This window comes from Dermochelys coriacea, chromosome 8 (assembly GCF_009764565.3).
Source record: "Dermochelys coriacea isolate rDerCor1 chromosome 8, rDerCor1.pri.v4, whole genome shotgun sequence".
In the NCBI taxonomy this organism is placed as follows: Eukaryota; Metazoa; Chordata; order Testudines; family Dermochelyidae; genus Dermochelys; species Dermochelys coriacea.
Window position 1 is genome coordinate 38,130,873 of NC_050075.1, and position 17,597 is coordinate 38,148,469.

Consider the following 17,597-nt stretch of genomic DNA (forward strand, 5'->3'; position numbering starts at 1 on the left):
AGCAGTGGGGGCAAAAGATCTATCTGGTTTTAAAATTCTACTTGATAAGTTTATGGAGGAGATGGTATGATGGGATAATGGGATTTTGGTAAGTAATTGATCTTTAAATATTCAGGGTAAATAGGCCAAATCCCCTGAGATGAGATATTAGATGGATGGGATCTGAGTTACCCAGGAAAGAATTTTCTGTAGTATCTGACTGGTGAATCTTGCCCATATGCTTAGGGTTTAGCTGATTGCCATATTTGGGGCCCGGAAGGAATTTTCCTCCAGGGCAGATTGGAGAGGCCCTGGAGGTTTTTCGCCTTCCTCTGTAGCATGGGGAATGGTTGACTTGAGGGAGGCTTCTCTGCTCCTTGAAGTCTTTGAACCATGATTTAAGGACTTCAATAGCTCAGACATGGGTGAGGTTTTTCACAGGAGTGGGTGGGTGAGATTCTGTGGCCTGCGCTGTGTGTAACTACGAAAGAGGAGTAGAGTGGCATATTAAATATAAATATATACTTAAATTGAAATTGGCTTCAATTTCATTTTTTCTTGTTTCTGTCGTGGTCCATACCGCTGTACAATAGGTAACACAAGAAAACCAGGGAAAAGATGCATGTGACGTCTTCCCGTTGCTCTCTTAAAAAAAAAGGGGGAAGGATCCCTTCGCCAGAACTACATATCTGATGGTTGATCAACAGTGAGTTCAGGTTTTTCAGGCCTCAGTTTCCTGGTTTTCCTGTTAAGGACCCAAATAAAGAAGGGAATTATAGGACTTCGGTGGGTACCCAAGATATCGACAACCTCGCGGAAGAAATAGAAGCAACGGGACACATGAGAGAATTGCATTGAGGTGTTTTATGGTATTTGCCTGACTAGAATAAACGTTCTGGGATGTTAGAGAAGAAAAGATGTGGAAGTATGAGAATCCATTTTATTTCTCTATTAATTTATAATTCTCTCCCATATAATGGAATGTAATCTCGGTTAAGAAGTTCTGACTGTGAAATATTATAATCACAAATTATGTTTAAAAGAGAAATCTTTGCCAGGCAGCGAGTAACCTCACGCAATAAGCTTATACTGTAAAACCTTAGATGTCGTATTTTAGCTGAGCCGCAAGGTGGCAATATTACCAAAGACGGTGCTGAAAATGTAGCTTTTCGGACTCCGCCAGGCCTCAGTGAAAGCTGCAATCAGACATCTGAATCCAGACGACGGCTCTGCGCCGGGAACGGGTGACAAAGGATTACAGGGAAAGGGCGGCTGGAATAATTACAAATAAAGACAATACTGGAGGACAAATCGTTTTCCCTCTAGCACAACATATGAATGGCTGCAGCAGCTTTTCAGAGAGGCCTTTGTTTCAGATCTGACCCGGGAATGGCTGGCGGAATGGAGCCCAGCTCCAGGAAAAGGCAAGTTCTTTCTTTCTTTCTTTCTTTCTTGCTTTCTTGCTTTCTTTCTTGCTTTCTTGCTTTCTATGTTTGTATGTGTCCTTGGTGGCCTGTGAGACGATCCGCTATTCTGTGAGTGAAGAGAAGAAAAGCGGGTCCCTAGTGGCTAATATTGCAAAGGATTTGAATCTGGATGCAGATAAATTGTTTGCTCGCAGGGCCCGGCTGGTTTCTAAAAGCACCAAGCAATACTTTAAGCTGAACACAGGATCCGGGGATGTGATAATAAAGGAGAAAATAGACCGTGAGGATCTGTGCGGACAGATTGACCCGTGTTTGCTGCAATTCGAAATTGTGTTGGAAAATCCACTGCAGCTGTACCGAATGGAGGTGCAGATAGATGATGTGAATGACAATTCCCCTAAATTCTCTAAAAATGAATTTCCTTTGAAGCTGCCTGAACATCTCCCTGTAAACAGCCGCTTCCCCTTGGAAAGGGCCCAAGATTCAGACGTAGGAACAAACGGCATCCAGAGCTACGCGATCAGCGCTAATGAGCACTTCAGGCTGGATGTGCAAACCCGGGGAGACCGCAATAAATATGCGGAGTTGGTTTTAGAGAAACAATTAGATCGGGAGGAGCAGGCGCAGTTGATGCTGATTCTCATAGCTGCCGATGGGGGCCTTCCACAGAGAACCGGCACAGCCCAAATACGCATTAATGTGCTTGACACCAACGATAACTTCCCCCGGTTTAGTCAGTCAGTGTACAAGGTGCAGTTAATGGAAAACAGTCCGCGGGACACTTTGGTCACTAAGGTTGAGGCCAGTGATTTGGATGAAGGTTCAAATGCAGAAATCACCTATTCATTCAGGCAATTGCCTGACAGAGTCCTCAAGTTATTCAAATTAAATCAATTTTCCGGAGAAATCACTGTTTTGGGGATAATTGACTATGAAGAAAGAAGCAGTTATGAGATGGACATCCAAGCGACGGATGGCGGGGGTCTATATGCGCACTGCAAAGTCCTGGTGCAGATCGAGGACATGAATGACAACGCCCCGGAAGTGACACTGACGTCCCTCACCAGCACCATACCCGAGGACTCCTCCCCTGAGACAGTGGTGGCCCTGTTCAGTGTGAGAGACCCAGACTCCGGGGACAATGGCAGAACGCTCTGCTCCATTCAGGACAATGTCCCTTTTGCTTTAAAATCGACTCTGAAGAATTATTACGAGCTCGTTACACAAAAGCCCCTGGACCGAGAGAAAGTGCCTGAGTATAACATAAGCATCACGGCCACAGACCGGGGGACTCCGAGGCTCACCTCCGTGAGGATCATCCGTGTTCAGCTATCGGATATTAATGACAACCCCCCTGTATTTAATGAAAGTTCGTACGTCATGTACCTGAAGGAGAACAATCACCCGGGCCTGTTGATTGGAACTGTCCATGCTGCTGACCTCGACACAGAGCAGAATGCCAAAGTGACATATTCGGCATTGCCTGGCAACATCGGCCACCTCCCCTTCTCCATAAACTCCGAAAACGGGAATGTGTACGCTCTGCAGTCTGTGGATTATGAGCAAACGAGGGATTTCCAGGTTTCGGTGAAAGCTGCGGATGGCGGGTCCCCTCCACTGAGCTCTGAAGTCATTGTCCGAGTTGTGATAATTGATGAAAATGACAACGCGCCCTTCATTTTATACCCTCTGCAAAACAACAGCGCCCCCGCTAATGACCTGGTTCCCAGATCGGCGGAGGCGGGTTACCTGGTGACGAAGGTGGTGGCTGTGGATGGAGATTCCGGTCAGAATTCTTGGCTTTCCTATCACTTGTTGAAGGCCACAGACCCAGGTCTCTTCGCTGTGGGTCTCCAAACCGGGGAAGTAAAAACCAGCAGGCCTATAAGGAGCCCAGACTCTGTTAAGCAGAAACTTATCGTCCTGGTTAGAGACAACGGAGAGCCGCCCAGATCCACCACCTCGACCCTTAATGTGCTTCTGGTGGATGGGTTTTTAGACGCCTACGTGCAGTTACTGGATGTACCACAAGAGGAGGAGCAGCAGGACACATTAACCCTGTATTTAGTCATTTCTTTGTCTTTCGTTTCATTCCTTTTTTTGGTTTCTGTGGTAACAATTATCGCCATCCGTGTATACAAGACAAGGCAGTGCCGAGAGCGGTATGTTCCATCGTCCAGGAACTTTTATTGTGAGCCCAACTTCCCCACAAATCCTGCGGACAGGAGCGGCACTGGGACTCTGCCTCAATCTTATTGTTATGAGGTTTGCTTGACAACTGGGTCTGGCACGAGCGAATTTAAATTTCTCAGGCCGCTGGTACCGTCCCTACCCGCTGACCCCAGCGCTGCAGGAGGGTCAGTTCTTGACTCTCAGATTAACTCTTATCTGAAGTTGGAGAAAGAATCTCTGAGAGAGATGAGTGCTTATTTCACTCTATTTGCATCAATACCTTGGTTTAATATGTTTTTTCTACTGCTCTGAAAATTACTTAGATTACTTGCATATATGTCTAGAGATTTTTTTTTCGTATGGAGCTTTTTCGGTAGTTTATTGTTCATCTTCTATACCTGCATTATGTCCAAGTTAATGTAATTCCACTTAAGTAGTTTTCTATGCTATTCCCCCACACTCCACCTCAGCCCACCCTACTCCCTATCCCCCCCAAAAGAAAAAAAGATCATTTATCAAAGTGTGATACTGGTCTCTGTGCTGAGTCTCGGATCTCTGCAAAGGAAGGTTGAAGCTTGTCTAAGGAAGTTTTTAAAAGTAATTGTTTATGATAGCACCGGAATTATGTGACCTAGATAATGTTATGCACGGTGCGAATCTAGGGAATCTGAAATGTTACAAAGAATCTGAGTCCGCCCTTGCTTCTTCAGTTGTGTTTTCGGACGATGAATCTATATGAGGCGCAAATTGCCGGGCTACTGCGAGAATGTGAAATGACGGAGATCAGGGAACCGTTAAAGTAAAATAGTTCTATCTGAAGAAATGTAAATTGCACTTTATTTGTCCATCAAACCCTTTGCAATGGGAGTAGCCAGCCGTGGCTGCGGTTTCACAGTGGGAGGTACTTATAAAAGGAAGAGGCAATGTTTACTTAAATCCTATGAAGTCTCCGTAATTTACAGCTTCTGGAGTTTATGAACCCATAGCAATCAACACTGATGTGAAAGACCCCTATTACATGCATATATAGTGGCAGCTGATGGCATCAATATATTTGCAGACAGCAAGTCATTGTCCAAGTTATTATTTGATTAAAATGACAACGACCCCTTCATTTTACACCGTTTTCAGAACAGCCGCTCCCCTTAAAGACCTGATTCGCACAGCAACTGGGGCAACTTACCTTGTGACTAAGGTACATGGAGACTCTGGTCAGAATTCTTGGCTTTCCTACGAACTGCTTAGAGCCACATACCCAGGTCTCTTGACCGTCCGACTCCAACATGGAGAAGGAAAGACCGAGAGACTTTAAATTTAAATTTCGGAGCGAGACCACATTAAGTCAAAATTAGTTACCATTGTTAAAGACCAGGGATACCTACCGCACTCCACAGCTGTGACGCCAAATATACTGCTAGCTAATGTGTTTTCATATGAACATATGCGAGCCAGTCAGTCAGTGACGTAACTACGGAAGAGGAGCAGGATGGCATGTTAAATATATATTTAGTAATGTGTTTCGCTTCAGTTTCATTTCCTTTTCTTGTTTCTGCTGTGGCCTATGATGCCATAAACATACATAAGACAAGAAAATCAGGAGAAAGATACATGTTTGCGTCTTCCAGTTGCCACGGGAGACCCATTTTGTTGTATCATTGTGTAGAAAACAGAATTGGATCCCTTCCCCAGAGCTACATATATGATATTTGCTTAACCACCGGGTCGACCACCCATTAGTTCGTTTCTTAAGCCGCAGTTTCCTTGTTTTCCTGATTAGCACCATACTAGGCCAGAGAATCATGAGACTTCGGTGGGTTTCCAGGTGACCTCGTGGACGAAAGAGAATCGGTGACACAGGTGAGCGAATTGCATTGACTTGTTTTACATATGTAGCTATGGAAAATAAAAGGGCTGGGATGTGAGAGAGGAAAAGGGATTGTGGAAGTATCACAAGTGGGATTATTTTTTCTAATACTTTATAACTATTCCTCGTTTAATGGGAAATAACCTGGGTTAACCACTTCCTTACTTTGAAATATTTGTTAGGTACACATTCTGTACCTAACAGAGAGAAATCTTTGCTATGCAGGTAATAATTGGACACAGTAAATTAACAATTTTGAGATGTGTTGTTCTAGCCTCTGCCATTTAATGACCTGGTTCCCAGATCGGCAGAAGCCGGTTACCTTGTGAACAAGGTGGTGGCTGTAGATGAAGCTTCTGGTAAGAATTCTTGTCGTTCCCATCAACTGCTGAAGGCCACAGACCCAGGTCTCTTCACTGTCGGACTCCAAAATAGGGAGGAAACACCACGATGCAAATTACGGAGCGAGACCCCTTTAACCAAAAAAATAGATATAATTGTTAAAGACAATGTATACCTTCCCCAGTTTCCTACTGGGACGCTAAATATACTGCTAGTGGATGGTTTTCAGATGCGTATCTGCAATTCAGTGACATAACTACGACAGAAGAACATGCTGGGATATTAAATATTTACTTAATCTCTCTGGCTTCATTTCATTTTTTTCTTGTTTCTGCTGTGGCCAGTATTGTCATAAAATACATAAGACAAGAAAGTCAGGAGAAAGATACATGTCTGCTTGTAGATGCCAGGACTCGATCGCTACCCCAGAATTATATATATCATGCTTGCTTAGCCACGTGGTCAATCACTAGTTAGTTCTAATTTATTAGGCCTCAGTTTCCTAGATTTCCTGTTGAGCGCCATAGTAGGCACGGCAATCGTAGGGGATTTAGGGATTCCCAAGATATCTCCAACCTAGTCGGCCGAAAGATAAGTAATGGGACAGGTGAGCGAATTGCAGTAACTTGTTTACTTAGCTAGCTGCGAAGAATAAAAGTATTGGAATGTGAGAGAAGAAAATGTGTTTTGGAAAGATAACAATTCAATGACTATTATATGATTTTTCAACTTTCTACCTCCTCCAATCGGTAATAATCTACTTTAAAATCTCACAGTTCTTACAGTGAAACGTTATAAGCACAATTTGTACATAAAAGAGAAATCTTTTCTATGCAGAATAATATTAACTGCACATAATAAATTTACGATCTAAATACCATGGAATGTCTTATTTTAGGTGAGCCACGAGGTGGCGATATTGGCAAAGATGGTGCAGAAAATACAGCTTCCCGGAGACCAGCAACACTCAGTGAAAGCTGCACTCAGACATCTGAATGCAGAAGACAACGGCTCTGCGCCGGGAACGCGTGACAAAGGATTACAGGGAAAGGGCGGCTGGAATAATTACAAATCAAGACAATACTGGAGGACAAATCGTTTTCCCTCTAGCAAAACATATGAATGGCTGCAGCAGCTTTTCAGAGAGGCCTCCGTTTCAGATCTGACCCGGGAATGGCTGGCGGAATGGAGCCTAGCTCCAGGAAAAGGCAAGTTCTTTCTTTCTTTCTATGTTTGTATGTGTCCTTGGTGGCCTGTGAGACGATCCGCTATTCTGTGAGTGAAGAGAAGAAAAGCGGGTCCCTAGTGGCTAATATTGCAAAGGATTTGAATCTGGATGTAGATAAATTGTTTGCTCGCAGGGCCCGGCTGGTTTCTAAAAGCACCAAGCAATACTTTAAGCTGAACACAGGATCCGGGGATGTGATAATAAAGGAGAAAATAGACCGTGAGGATCTGTGCGGACAGATTGACCCGTGTTTGCTGCAATTCGAAATTGTGTTGGAAAATCCACTGCAGCTGTACCGAATGGAGGTGCAGATAGATGATGTGAATGACAATTCCCCTAAATTCTCTAAAAATGAATTTCCTTTGAAGCTGCCTGAACATCTCCCTGTAAACAGCCGCTTCCCCTTGGAAAGGGCCCAAGATTCAGACGTAGGAACAAACGGCATCCAGAGCTACGCGATCAGCGCTAATGAGCACTTCAGGCTGGATGTGCAAACCCGGGGAGACCGCAATAAATATGCGGAGTTGGTTTTAGAGAAACAATTAGATCGGGAGGAGCAGGCGCAGTTGATGCTGATTCTCATAGCTGCCGATGGGGGCCTTCCACAGAGAACCGGCACAGCCCAAATACGCATTAATGTGCTTGACACCAACGATAACTTCCCCCGGTTTAGTCAGTCAGTGTACAAGGTGCAGTTAATGGAAAACAGTCCGCGGGACACTTTGGTCACTAAGGTTGAGGCCAGTGATTTGGATGAAGGTTCAAATGCAGAAATCACCTATTCATTCAGGCAATTGCCTGACAGAGTCCTCAAGTTATTCAAATTAAATCAATTTTCCGGAGAAATCACTGTTTTGGGGATAATTGACTATGAAGAAAGAAGCAGTTATGAGATGGACATCCAAGCCACGGATGGCGGGGGTCTATATGCGCACTGCAAAGTCCTGGTGCAGATCGAGGACATGAATGACAACGCCCCGGAAGTGACACTGACGTCCCTCACCAGCACCATACCCGAGGACTCCTCCCCTGAGACAGTGGTGGCCCTGTTCAGTGTGAGAGACCCAGACTCCGGGGACAATGGCAGAACGCTCTGCTCCATTCAGGACAATGTCCCTTTTGCTTTAAAATCGACTCTGAAGAATTATTACGAGCTCGTTACACAAAAGCCCCTGGACCGAGAGAAAGTGCCTGAGTATAACATAAGCATCACGGCCACAGACCGGGGGACTCCGAGGCTCACCTCCGTGAGGATCATCCGTGTTCAGCTATCGGATATTAATGACAACCCCCCTGTATTTAATGAAAGTTCGTACGTCATGTACCTGAAGGAGAACAATCACCCGGGCCTGTTGATTGGAACTGTCCATGCTGCTGACCTCGACACAGAGCAGAATGCCAAAGTGACATATTCGGCATTGCCTGGCAACATCGGCCACCTCCCCTTCTCCATAAACTCCGAAAACGGGAATGTGTACGCTCTGCAGTCTGTGGATTATGAGCAAACGAGGGATTTCCAGGTTTCGGTGAAAGCTGCGGATGGCGGGTCCCCTCCACTGAGCTCTGAAGTCATTGTCCGAGTTGTGATAATTGATGAAAATGACAACGCGCCCTTCATTTTATACCCTCTGCAAAACAACAGCGCCCCCGCTAATGACCTGGTTCCCAGATCGGCGGAGGCGGGTTACCTGGTGACGAAGGTGGTGGCTGTGGATGGAGATTCCGGTCAGAATTCTTGGCTTTCCTATCACTTGTTGAAGGCCACAGACCCAGGTCTCTTCGCTGTGGGTCTCCAAACCGGGGAAGTAAAAACCAGCAGGCCTATAAGGAGCCCAGACTCTGTTAAGCAGAAACTTATCGTCCTGGTTAGAGACAACGGAGAGCCGCCCAGATCCACCACCTCGACCCTTAATGTGCTTCTGGTGGATGGGTTTTTAGACGCCTACGTGCAGTTACTGGATGTACCACAAGAGGAGGAGCAGCAGGACACATTAACCCTGTATTTAGTCATTTCTTTGTCTTTCGTTTCATTCCTTTTTTTGGTTTCTGTGGTAACAATTATCGCCATCCGTGTATACAAGACAAGGCAGTGCCGAGAGCGGTATGTTCCATCGTCCAGGAACTTTTATTGTGAGCCCAACTTCCCCACAAATCCTGCGGACAGGAGCGGCACTGGGACTCTGCCTCAATCTTATTGTTATGAGGTTTGCTTGACAACTGGGTCTGGCACGAGCGAATTTAAATTTCTCAGGCCGCTGGTACCGTCCCTACCCGCTGACCCCAGCGCTGCAGGAGGGTCAGTTCTTGACTCTCAGATTAACTCTTATCTGAAGTTGGAGAAAGAATCTCTGAGAGAGATGAGTGCTTATTTCACTCTATTTGCATCAATACCTTGGTTTAATATGTTTTTTCTACTGCTCTGAAAATTACTTAGATTACTTGCATATATGTCTAGAGATTTTTTTTTCGTATGGAGCTTTTTCGGTAGTTTATTGTTCATCTTCTATACCTGCATTATGTCCAAGTTAATGTAATTCCACTTAAGTAGTTTTCTATGCTATTCCCCCACACTCCACCTCAGCCCACCCTACTCCCTATCCCCCCCAAAAGAAAAAAAGATCATTTATCAAAGTGTGATACTGGTCTCTGTGCTGAGTCTCGGATCTCTGCAAAGGAAGGTTGAAGCTTGTCTAAGGAAGTTTTTAAAAGTAATTGTTTATGATAGCACCGGAATTATGTGACCTAGATAATGTTATGCACGGTGCGAATCTAGGGAATCTGAAATGTTACAAAGAATCTGAGTCCGCCCTTGCTTCTTCAGTTGTGTTTTCGGACGATGAATCTATATGAGGCGCAAATTGCCGGGCTACTGCGAGAATGTGAAATGACGGAGATCAGGGAACCGTTAAAGTAAAATAGTTCTATCTGAAGAAATGTAAATTGCACTTTATTTGTCCATCAAACCCTTTGCAATGGGAGTAGCCAGCCGTGGCTGCGGTTTCACAGTGGGAGGTACTTATAAAAGGAAGAGGCAATGTTTACTTAAATCCTATGAAGTCTCCGTAATTTACAGCTTCTGGAGTTTATGAACCCATAGCAATCAACACTGATGTGAAAGACCCCTATTACATGCATATATAGTGGCAGCTGATGGCATCAATATATTTGCAGACAGCAAGTCATTGTCCAAGTTATTATTTGATTAAAATGACAACGACCCCTTCATTTTACACCGTTTTCAGAACAGCCGCTCCCCTTAAAGACCTGATTCGCACAGCAACTGGGGCAACTTACCTTGTGACTAAGGTACATGGAGACTCTGGTCAGAATTCTTGGCTTTCCTACGAACTGCTTAGAGCCACATACCCAGGTCTCTTGACCGTCCGACTCCAACATGGAGAAGGAAAGACCGAGAGACTTTAAATTTAAATTTCGGAGCGAGACCACATTAAGTCAAAATTAGTTACCATTGTTAAAGACCAGGGATACCTACCGCACTCCACAGCTGTGACGCCAAATATACTGCTAGCTAATGTGTTTTCATATGAACATATGCGAGCCAGTCAGTCAGTGACGTAACTACGGAAGAGGAGCAGGATGGCATGTTAAATATATATTTAGTAATGTGTTTCGCTTCAGTTTCATTTCCTTTTCTTGTTTCTGCTGTGGCCTATGATGCCATAAACATACATAAGACAAGAAAATCAGGAGAAAGATACATGTTTGCGTCTTCCAGTTGCCACGGGAGACCCATTTTGTTGTATCATTGTGTAGAAAACAGAATTGGATCCCTTCCCCAGAGCTACATATATGATATTTGCTTAACCACCGGGTCGACCACCCATTAGTTCGTTTCTTAAGCCGCAGTTTCCTTGTTTTCCTGATTAGCACCATACTAGGCCAGAGAATCATGAGACTTCGGTGGGTTTCCAGGTGACCTCGTGGACGAAAGAGAATCGGTGACACAGGTGAGCGAATTGCATTGACTTGTTTTACATATGTAGCTATGGAAAATAAAAGGGCTGGGATGTGAGAGAGGAAAAGGGATTGTGGAAGTATCACAAGTGGGATTATTTTTTCTAATACTTTATAACTATTCCTCGTTTAATGGGAAATAACCTGGGTTAACCACTTCCTTACTTTGAAATATTTGTTAGGTACACATTCTGTACCTAACAGAGAGAAATCTTTGCTATGCAGGTAATAATTGGACACAGTAAATTAACAATTTTGAGATGTGTTGTTCTAGCCTCTGCCATTTAATGACCTGGTTCCCAGATCGGCAGAAGCCGGTTACCTTGTGAACAAGGTGGTGGCTGTAGATGAAGCTTCTGGTAAGAATTCTTGTCGTTCCCATCAACTGCTGAAGGCCACAGACCCAGGTCTCTTCACTGTCGGACTCCAAAATAGGGAGGAAACACCACGATGCAAATTACGGAGCGAGACCCCTTTAACCAAAAAAATAGATATAATTGTTAAAGACAATGTATACCTTCCCCAGTTTCCTACTGGGACGCTAAATATACTGCTAGTGGATGGTTTTCAGATGCGTATCTGCAATTCAGTGACATAACTACGACAGAAGAACATGCTGGGATATTAAATATTTACTTAATCTCTCTGGCTTCATTTCATTTTTTTCTTGTTTCTGCTGTGGCCAGTATTGTCATAAAATACATAAGACAAGAAAGTCAGGAGAAAGATACATGTCTGCTTGTAGATGCCAGGACTCGATCGCTACCCCAGAATTATATATATCATGCTTGCTTAGCCACGTGGTCAATCACTAGTTAGTTCTAATTTATTAGGCCTCAGTTTCCTAGATTTCCTGTTGAGCGCCATAGTAGGCACGGCAATCGTAGGGGATTTAGGGATTCCCAAGATATCTCCAACCTAGTCGGCCGAAAGATAAGTAATGGGACAGGTGAGCGAATTGCAGTAACTTGTTTACTTAGCTAGCTGCGAAGAATAAAAGTATTGGAATGTGAGAGAAGAAAATGTGTTTTGGAAAGATAACAATTCAATGACTATTATATGATTTTTCAACTTTCTACCTCCTCCAATCGGTAATAATCTACTTTAAAATCTCACAGTTCTTACAGTGAAACGTTATAAGCACAATTTGTACATAAAAGAGAAATCTTTTCTATGCAGAATAATATTAACTGCACATAATAAATTTACGATCTAAATACCATGGAATGTCTTATTTTAGGTGAGCCACGAGGTGGCGATATTGGCAAAGATGGTGCAGAAAATACAGCTTCCCGGAGACCAGCAACACTCAGTGAAAGCTGCACTCAGACATCTGAATGCAGAAGACAACGGCTCTGCGCCGGGAACGCGTGACAAAGGATTACAGGGAAAGGGCGGCTGGAATAATTACAAATCAAGACAATACTGGAGGACAAATCGTTTTCCCTCTAGCAAAACATATGAATGGCTGCAGCAGCTTTTCAGAGAGGCCTCCGTTTCAGATCTGACCCGGGAATGGCTGGCGGAATGGAGCCTAGCTCCAGGAAAAGGCAAGTTCTTTCTTTCTTTCTATGTTTGTATGTGTCCTTGGTGGCCTGTGAGACGATCCGCTATTCTGTGAGTGAAGAGAAGAAAAGCGGGTCCCTAGTGGCTAATATTGCAAAGGATTTGAATCTGGATGTAGATAAATTGTTTGCTCGCAGGGCCCGGCTGGTTTCTAAAAGCACCAAGCAATACTTTAAGCTGAACACAGGATCCGGGGATGTGATAATAAAGGAGAAAATAGACCGTGAGGATCTGTGCGGACAGATTGACCCGTGTTTGCTGCAATTCGAAATTGTGTTGGAAAATCCACTGCAGCTGTACCGAATGGAGGTGCAGATAGATGATGTGAATGACAATTCCCCTAAATTCTCTAAAAATGAATTTCCTTTGAAGCTGCCTGAACATCTCCCTGTAAACAGCCGCTTCCCCTTGGAAAGGGCCCAAGATTCAGACGTAGGAACAAACGGCATCCAGAGCTACGCGATCAGCGCTAATGAGCACTTCAGGCTGGATGTGCAAACCCGGGGAGACCGCAATAAATATGCGGAGTTGGTTTTAGAGAAACAATTAGATCGGGAGGAGCAGGCGCAGTTGATGCTGATTCTCACAGCTGCCGATGGGGGCCTTCCACAGAGAACCGGCACAGCCCAAATACGCATTAATGTGCTTGACACCAACGATAACTTCCCCCGGTTTAGTCAGTCAGTGTACAAGGTGCAGTTAATGGAAAACAGTCCGCGGGACACTTTGGTCACTAAGGTTCAAGCCAGTGATTTGGATGAAGGTTCAAATGCAGAAATCACCTATTCATTCAGGCAATTGCCTGACAGAGTCCTCAAGTTATTCAAATTAAATCAATTTTCCGGAGAAATCACTGTTTTGGGGATAATTGACTATGAAGAAAGAAGCAGTTATGAGATGGACATCCAAGCCACGGATGGCGGGGGTCTATATGCGCACTGCAAAGTCCTGGTGCAGATCGAGGACATGAATGACAACGCCCCGGAAGTGACACTGACGTCCCTCACCAGCACCATACCCGAGGACTCCTCCCCTGAGACAGTGGTGGCCCTGTTCAGTGTGAGAGACCCAGACTCCGGGGACAATGGCAGAACGGTCTGCTCCATTCAGGACAATGTCCCTTTTGCTTTAAAATCGACTCTGAAGAATTATTACGGGCTCGTTACACAAAAGCCCCTGGACCGAGAGAAAGTGCCTGAGTATAACATAAGCATCACAGCCACAGACCGGGGGACTCCGAGGCTCACCTCCGTGAGGATCATCCGTGTTCAGCTATCGGATATTAATGACAACCCCCCTGTATTTAATGAAAGTTCGTACGTCATGTACCTGAAGGAGAACAATCACCCGGGCCTGTTGATTGGAACTGTCCATGCTGCTGACCTCGACACAGAGCAGAATGCCAAAGTGACATATTCGGCATTGCCTGGCAACATCGGCCACCTCCCCTTCTCCATAAACTCCGAAAACGGGAATGTGTACGCTCTGCAGTCTGTGGATTATGAGCAAACGAGGGATTTCCAGGTTTCGGTGAAAGCTGCGGATGGCGGGTCCCCTCCACTAAGCTCTGAAGTCATTGTCCGAGTTGTGATAATTGATGAAAATGACAACGCGCCCTTCATTTTATACCCTCTGCAAAACAACAGCGCCCCCGCTAATGACCTGGTTCCCAGATCGGCGGAGGCGGGTTACCTGGTGACGAAGGTGGTGGCTGTGGATGGAGATTCCCGTCAGAATTCTTGGCTTTCCTATCACTTGTTGAAGGCCACAGACCCAGGTCTCTTCGCTATGGGTCTCCAAACCGGGGAAGTAAAAACCAGCAGGCCTATAAGGAGCCCAGACTCTGTTAAACAGAAACTTATCGTCCTGGTTAGAGACAACGGAGAGCCGCCCAGATCCACCACCTCGACCCTTAATGTGCTTCTGGTGGATGGGTTTTCAGATGCCTACGTGCAGTTACTGGATGTACCACAAGAGGAGGAGCAGCAGGACACATTAACCCTGTATTTAGTCATTTCTTTGTCTTTCGTTTCATTCCTTTTTTTGGTTTCTGTGGTAACAATTATCGCCATCCGTGTATACAAGACAAGGCAGTGCCGAGAGCGGTATGTTCCATCGTCCAGGAACTTTTATTGTGAGCCCAACTTCCCCACAAATCCTGCGGACAGGAGTGGCACTGGGACTCTGCCTCAATCTTATTGTTATGAGGTTTGCTTGACAACTGGGTCTGGCATGAGCGAATTTAAATTTCTCAGGCCGCTGGTACCGTCCCTACCCGCTGACCCCAGCGCTGCAGGAGGGCCCATACTTGACTCTCAGATTAACTCTCATCTGAAAGGTGAGAAAGAATCTCTGAGAGAGATGAGTGCTTATTTTACTCCATTTGCATTGATACCTTTTTTGAATATGTGTTTCTACATCTCTGAAAATTACTTATAAGGGAGTCACAGAACCATTAATGTGGAATCCTGCTTTCTCCGGTTTTAGGAACAGAGTGGTACTCCGGGAGAGCTGACTGCGGTGGGACGGGGGGGGGGGGGGGAAGCGGAAGAGTGTGAGAGATTGCTGTGCTGTGCAGAGCAGATGGCTGATGATGGTGGGGGGGTTGTCCCTCTCCTTCTCCCTCAGGACGGTTGCTCGAGCTGCTCTCTGAAGTTAAAGAGACAGCATGCCAACATATTCTTGCCCAACACACACTCTGTCTCTCTCCCCATACACACTCCCCGTCACAGACACTCCTTCTGCTCTCCCCTCCCATATACACTTCAGTGAAAAGCAGCTGAGAATCTAGTAAAGGATGCCCATGGAAGGATGGGGTTAAAACCTTCATGGTGATGCGGTACCTGCTCCATGGGGAAATGCAAAACCTTCCCAAAGGACCCTGAGGCCAGTTGCACAGTGAGATAGCTTGCTACCCACAGTGCACTGCTCCCTGTGTCCATGCTAGAGCTGCTACTGTGGATGTGCTCTGCTGATACAAGGAGCATAGTGTGGACATGCAGCAGCGGCTTATTTAAACGGCTTTAATTAAAGTGGCATAACTTTTTTCCACAAATCTTTGTCCTGTAGACAAGGCCTAAGATTACTTCCAAAAATGCCTAGAGATAGTTTTGTAGGGATTTTTTTCTGTAGTTTATTCATATTTTCCACTTTTATGCTGTTCAAGCTAATATTTTTGTACTTGAGTATTTTTCTTTATGTTCTCCTATGCTATTTTCCTCTCTAAAAACATTTATCAAACTATGATACTGCTCTCTGTGCAGAGTCTGTGATCTTTGCAAAGCAAGGTTGAAGCTTCTCAGCGGAAATTTAAAAAGTAATTGTTTATGTATTTGTCAAGAACTCAATAGCAGTAGAACTATGTGACCTATATAGAACTCCCTGCAAACACTCTAAGGAATCTGAAATTTGTTGTGCTTCTTCAGTTGTGCTTTCAGACAGTGTATCTCTGAGATGCTATTTGCCGGAGCACTACACGAATGTGAAATGAGGGAGATCAGGGAAACGTTAAAGTAAAATAGAGCTGTCTAAGGAAATGTAAACTGCGCTTTATTTTTCCATCAAACGCTTTACAATGGGAGTAGCCAGCAGTGGCTGCGGTTTCACAGAGGGAGGTCTTGTAGAAGGAAGAGGCAATGTTTACTTAAATCCTATGAAATCACCATTATTAACAGCTTCTGGAGTTTATGAACCCATAACAATCAACAGTGATGTGAAAGACCCCTATTACACACATAGCAGTGATATAGTGGCAGATTGTGGCATTAATAGGATTTTTGCAGGCAGCAAGTCATTGTCCAGGTTGTTAGTATTTGATTAAAATGACAAGGGCTCTTTCATTTTATTACGTGTTCAGAACAGCACTTCTCCATTTAATCGCCTGGTTCGCAGAGCAACGAAAGCTGGTTATCTTATGACCAAGGTGGTGACTGCAAATGGAGATTCTGCTCAGAATTCTTGTCTTTCCTATCAATTGCTAAAGACCACTGATATAGGTTTCTTCACAGTCAGAGTGAAAATGGGGAACAAAAATCACAATACCAATTATGGAGCGAGACTTCTTTAAGCAAAAACTAGATGTCATTCTTAAAGACAATGGACACTTGCCCCAATCCACTTCTGCCATGCTAAATTTACTGCTATTGGATGGGTTTTCAAATGCGCATATGCAATTCAGTACATAATTATGGAATAAGACTGTGATGGGGTATTGAGTATATACTTAGTTATCTCTTTGGCTTCAATTGGTTATTCTACTTGTTTCTGTGGTGGCCTGTATTACCATAAAATATATAAAACAAGAGAATCAGGAGAAAGACACTGATCTGCTTCTTCCAATTGCCATGGGAGACACATTTTTTCAGAATCATTGTGAAGAAGCCAGGACTGGATCGTTTCCCCACACTTACCTATATGATGTTTGCTTAACAAATACATCTGTCACTAATTAGTTCTAGTTTACTAGGCCTCCGTTTCCTAGTTTTCCTCTTGGGCACCTAATAAGCAAGGGAACCATAGGACTTCGAGATTTCCAGGATATCGCTAAGCTAGTGGGCCAAAAGAGAAGAGATGGGACAGGGGATCCACTTGTAGTAACTTCTTTACTTAGCTGTGAAGAATAAAAGTATTGGGGGTGTGACAAAAGAAACAGGTGTGGAAGGATCACAATTAAATTGACTATTATATAATCTTGCAACTTTTTAATCTCCTCCAATCGGTAATAATCTACTTTAATATTCCACAGTGTTTACTGTGAAATGTTATAACCACAATATGTACTTAAGAGAGAAATCTTTGCTATGCAGTTAATAACTGCACATAGTAAGTTTAAAATGTAAATATCATAGCATGCCTTATTTTAGCTGAGCCACAAGGTGGCGAGATTAGCAAAGACGGTGCTGAAAATGCAGCTTTTCGGACTCCGTCAGCCCTCAGTGGAAACTGCACTCAGACTTCTGAATCCAGACGACAACGGCTTTGAGCCGGGAACGGGTGACAAAGGATTACAGGGAAAGGGCGGCTGGAATAATTACAAATAAAGCCA

At 44.4% G+C, this 17,597-nt stretch overlaps 3 protein-coding genes across 3 annotated transcripts; all 3 read left to right on the forward strand.

The window, feature by feature from the left end:
• The first annotated feature begins 1,622 nt into the window (after window positions 1-1,622).
• LOC119859955 (protocadherin beta-16-like) lies at window positions 1,623-3,976 on the forward strand. Its single transcript, XM_038412894.2, has one exon. The coding sequence runs from the start codon at window positions 1,767-1,769 to the stop codon at window positions 3,888-3,890; it is 2,124 nt and encodes a 707-aa protein (XP_038268822.2). The 5' UTR covers window positions 1,623-1,766; the 3' UTR covers window positions 3,891-3,976.
• A 2,737-nt stretch (window positions 3,977-6,713) lies between these two features.
• On the forward strand, window positions 6,714-9,450 carry LOC119859956 (protocadherin beta-16-like). Its single transcript, XM_038412895.2, has one exon. It carries the CDS (start codon window positions 6,907-6,909, stop codon window positions 9,433-9,435), a length of 2,529 nt encoding a protein of 842 aa, XP_038268823.1. The 5' UTR covers window positions 6,714-6,906; the 3' UTR covers window positions 9,436-9,450.
• Window positions 9,451-12,261: 2,811 nt separating this feature from the next.
• On the forward strand, window positions 12,262-17,592 carry LOC119859957 (protocadherin beta-16-like). The gene is made up of 2 exons (XM_043520206.1): window positions 12,262-14,920; window positions 17,416-17,592. Exons 1-2 carry the CDS (start codon window positions 12,452-12,454, stop codon window positions 17,590-17,592), a joined length of 2,646 nt encoding a protein of 881 aa, XP_043376141.1. The 5' UTR covers window positions 12,262-12,451.
• The last annotated feature ends 5 nt before the right edge of the window (window positions 17,593-17,597 follow it).